The following is a 4,350-nucleotide window of genomic DNA, read 5'->3' as shown; positions in this document are numbered from 1 at the left end:
TTACATTTTGTGGAAACAAATCGAACAAAAAAGATTTCAACTCCAACTCATACTGTCGTATTGCCTAGAGTTGAAACAAAACTATAAGGTTTGGAATGTGAGTCAGATTGGGCATATTAAGATAAATATTGAGAAACTTAAGAAGGACGTGTCTCATGGGAGAGAGGAAGTTTCCTAGTAGTACATGTCAATACTACTATTCTGTGGTAATCTCTCTTGCTAGATCTATTCTACGGAAAGGTGCAAGTACACTACTGGGTGCAAATTCTCAACCTTTTCTCTTATTTATCATATTATCTCATTCTTTTTCCCACTATTTGTTGACTCTTTTCTTTCTCTCTTTTGGATTACAGTGAAAGAATTCTTTGGGTTTTTTGGTGGGTTTACGGTTAGTTTCTATTCAGCATAAATGGTGGAAGACCATTAATGATATTTGGCTTGGTATGCACCAACCCTATGACATGCACCTCGTGATAATCCACAACTTTTTCTCTTAGTATGAGTGTTTTTCCTAGCAAAAGTAACCTCTAAAGAGTTGCAGTAGATCACCACAACTAGGATCTTCTTCTCCTCCGCCATTTAAAACATAATTGGTTACTAAAGAACCCTTTTAATGTAATCTATATTATCTATAGCATGATTCTTCTCTTTGGACTGGACTTTTATATAGTTCCGAATTATCCCTAGATCCTAAGTTTAGCAAGGAAAAAATTTGGAGATAACTTGGTAAAAATATATCTTAAACTCTACTTAAATGCTTATAAAATAAGACACTATCTTACTAATCCATATCTTTAAAACAAACTTATTCAAATTTTAAAAAATAAAAAATAAAAAACTTCTCAATCCACTTTGTATATTTCTTTTAAGACCGCTTTCCAACTTTTTTTTTTTTTTTTACTTTATCAAGATTCACTGCTTTTTTTTTATTTAATTTTTGGGTAATGTCATAATTTAAAAGTTGAGATGAATAGAAAATTACGACATTATACCAACCAAAAAAAAAAAGTCTCATCGCATGCGCAAAATGCATGTGATGAGGCTAATATAACATAACATGTTATTCATATTACTAGAAATTATTCCGGACACCTTGGATGAGTCTTTTGTTTTTTGCTAAATTGGCTGAGTCATATATAACCATGAAACCATCTTATTAAATCCTTTCCACCTAGGCTGAGTCACAACTCACATCTCACATCTCACGTGGCAGGGTGGGACTCAATAGTACATGACTCTTATTTATGTGAGATGAGGGTATATCCTGGGTGTTGTGAAAATCTCACACCTCATCAAAACCGAGTACCTTGCACCATACAATTGTGTTGGTGTAAGATATTAAAAGTGGATTTTTTTTAATTTAAGCTATTGATTTATTATTGTAGGTGCCACGTGACAAAGAAGCAATGGTACACAAGCAATGGTATAATACATGTTAAGTCTATGTTAACGTGACAATACTAGTACTGTTATATTTGTATGGAAAATAACACAACCGAATTGAAGCATTTGCGTTTTATTAATAAAATACGAGTATTGCTTTCTCAAAAAAAAGAAGGTGACATATCCAAATATAACTAAGTAGATTAAATCTTAACTTCTATAGGAACATTGCTGTGCTGTTGACTGATAGATTACAGGCAGCACTGTAAGCACAATTCTGAAATTGTGTTCCAGTTTTGTCCACACAAAATGTTATTTCGTATAGTTGTACGGTTCCATATTGGTCCTCATTGCATTGAATCCTTGGCTTCAAGTTGAACGTCATTTCAATTTCGTTCTTGATTTCACTGGTATAAGTTTGCATGCCAGGCCGAATTCCTGTTTAAGAAAAGCACAAGAAATTATTAAGGGAAAAATACACAATGGTAAATTTTTTAAACACAATTCAACATTTATAATAAATATGCAATATACGGTATAGGTTAAGATATTCTGCTCCAGAAATAGCCTTTTCAAAGTACTTAGATTGAGTGAAGGGAGTGCATGTGCCATGCTTTTTCCATTCGGTATTCCAAAAGGGTCTATTGCTTCTTTTGTGTGCTGCATTAAAACTTGGCCACCATTGGTCCATTCTACCTAGGAGGTCATTCGAACCTCTTTGCACCTGAAGGTTATGTGAAGTATAAGAAATTCCTAAGCCAAATAAAACTAATAATGGTTGCTAGTACTAAAACGATTTTTTTATGACAAAAATATACTCTTTAATACCTCATCGAAATGAAAGTCAGGACTTCCAGGACATGAGACCCCTTGCCCATTCTTTTGGGGCCACATCCCATGAAGGGTGAATCGATATTCCCAGGCATCATCATAGCATGTTACTTTACCTGTGTTGCAGTAGGATTCCGGCTACTGCAACACAAGGTAAAAATAATCATAATCTACCTCACCATCAACAACCCCAATCACAAAGACAGAAGTAATTTCATTTTGCTCCCTTACATGCACCACACAATCTTACAAAGTTATAACAATAATACATAAAGGGTTGGGATTATATAGCATCATCTACCACTCTAATGCATTAAATGTTTGTAATATTTTTACAATTGAAATTTTTTACTAAGTACGGCAAATGAACATATGCATGAAAAAAAATGCTGATACTATTGTATATAATTAATGAGACCATGCAATAATCCTTATTACTATACTCTACTACTAATAAGGTTCCAAATCCCTACTATTTTATGACGCAATAATATCACCAAGTTATATATATTCCATAGTGCATGCTATATGAATTTTTTTTAATAGTTTAAACAACATGTGAATATAGATGTATAAAAGGAAAAATTCTAGGTAACGTGTTTCTTTTTTTCTTTTGAGAATCAAGGTAATGTGTTAAAGGAACCTATTTCATGATTGTATTATTCATGGCATGTTATATCACATTTAATGCGTTTAATATAACCCTTTCTTCCCAAGGTACTTGACAATTAAAATTGTACTCTCTATATCAATTAGGAATCTGCTCACTTGTGATACATTGAAATAATTTCCCATCCCTCACATATATGATGTGCCAATAACTTAAAAGATAAGAATTAAAGGAGTGTATGCTAAGAGAGTGCCTTCATGTGCCTACATGGACTTCTGGCATGTATTAGGTGCACACACTTTTATCTCAACACCAAAATTTTGGTTTAGATTTATTTGAAAATGGGTAATCGCAAGAGTTGAGAAACTTCCAAGGAAAAGAAAATGGAAATTTTAGGAAGCAATCATATGCAAAAGAAATGCAGATTTCTACCTCTAATTTCCTGGATAGAGGGTTCATAATAAAGGATGAGTATTGATTTTAAATTTTAAAATATGTCGCACCACTTATTTCTTTATGTCTCTGGTTTTTTTTTGTTTTTGTTTTTGTAAGTAATTTTTATGTCTTTAGTTTGAGATTATCTTTCTGTCAGTTTTATAAACAAATATATATATATAGCGGATAAATGGAGAGTACTAAAATAAGGAAAATGTTAAGCAGGTATTATAATTTTATTATAAAAATATTGAAACATTAATTATAAAGATAATATAGTTAATTTTTTGATACCATCCTCTTACCTTGAAAAACATTATGGTTGGACTCCCTTATGCTTATAAATGAAGCAAGTCCATGATTATTTAGGGGAAATTGTATATGAATTGGCTTTGCTTTGGCTCGAATTATTCTTACGAATGCTTCGAAAATTAAAATTAAAATCTTGTGAAAACTAAAAAGTGAGGTGACCTTGTAAATTTCTAATTATTGAATATATTACACGTCATTGTAGCTCCATTTTAGGCATGATATCCATGTAAATCCCCTTGAATCTAGCGAAAACTTTCGTGGTTAATGGTATTGCCTAATCTCTTTCTTATAAGGAGCGTTGAAAATGATAATTTAATGATAACGATATTCTTTGTAGAACCACATGTATATGGTTCAAATTGCACCTTTTCATTTTCCCTCACTATTTACTTATTCAAAAAATAACAGTGTCTTAATTAAGATATTGTAAATTTTGAAGTGGGAAAAACCCATATTCTTTTCCAACTTCTCTTGTAAAAATCTGATTTATATTGAAGAAATGTCACTTGACTAAACATCTTAAGAGATAAAAATAATGTCAGGATTAAAAACCTTTGGAGCATTTTTTCTATTTTGTCTATTCTTGTGTTTATAGGATTCTTCTTGGCGATTGTTTTCATTGACTTCGTTTCAAGGCAATTGCTCTATTTTGTACGATACAATTCTTGATGCATTGGAGCCCAAAGGTGAAAGCCCAATATTTTTCATAATTATATTGTGAAGTGAGGATAATGGTCTAACTACAACATTGCAGGCCCAAAGGTCCATGTCCATTTTCA

General features: G+C 32.0%; 1 protein-coding gene across 1 annotated transcript; it reads right to left on the bottom strand.

Annotated features, from left to right (window-relative positions):
* Positions 1–1,600: 1,600 nt before the first annotated feature.
* LOC142628402 (extracellular ribonuclease LE-like) lies at positions 1,601–3,576 on the bottom strand. Its single transcript, XM_075802513.1, has 4 exons — positions 3,565–3,576; positions 2,212–2,352; positions 1,918–2,107; positions 1,601–1,821 (listed from the first exon to the last, which is right to left on the bottom strand). The coding sequence occupies exons 1-4, from the start codon at positions 3,574–3,576 to the stop codon at positions 1,601–1,603; spliced, it is 564 nt and encodes a 187-aa protein (XP_075658628.1).
* Between the last annotated feature and the right edge of the window lie 774 nt (positions 3,577–4,350).

Source organism: Castanea sativa, chromosome 3 (assembly GCF_040712315.1).
Source record: "Castanea sativa cultivar Marrone di Chiusa Pesio chromosome 3, ASM4071231v1".
NCBI lineage: Eukaryota > Viridiplantae > Streptophyta > Magnoliopsida > Fagales > Fagaceae > Castanea > Castanea sativa.
The sequence above is the reverse complement of the archived record's forward strand: the minus strand, read 5'-3'. Positions and strand labels throughout refer to the sequence as shown.

What these genes read in the sequence shown, in the direction of transcription:
- LOC142628402 (XM_075802513.1), bottom strand. An exon ending in CTGACTTTCATTTCGATGAG is followed by an intron (nt 2,108 to 2,211) that starts GTATTAAAGAGT and finishes CATAACCTTCAG; the next exon opens with GTGCAAAGAGGTTCGAATGA. An exon ending in AGAATATCTTAACCTATACC is followed by an intron (nt 1,822 to 1,917) that starts GTATATTGCATA and finishes TTTCTTAAACAG; the next exon opens with GAATTCGGCCTGGCATGCAA.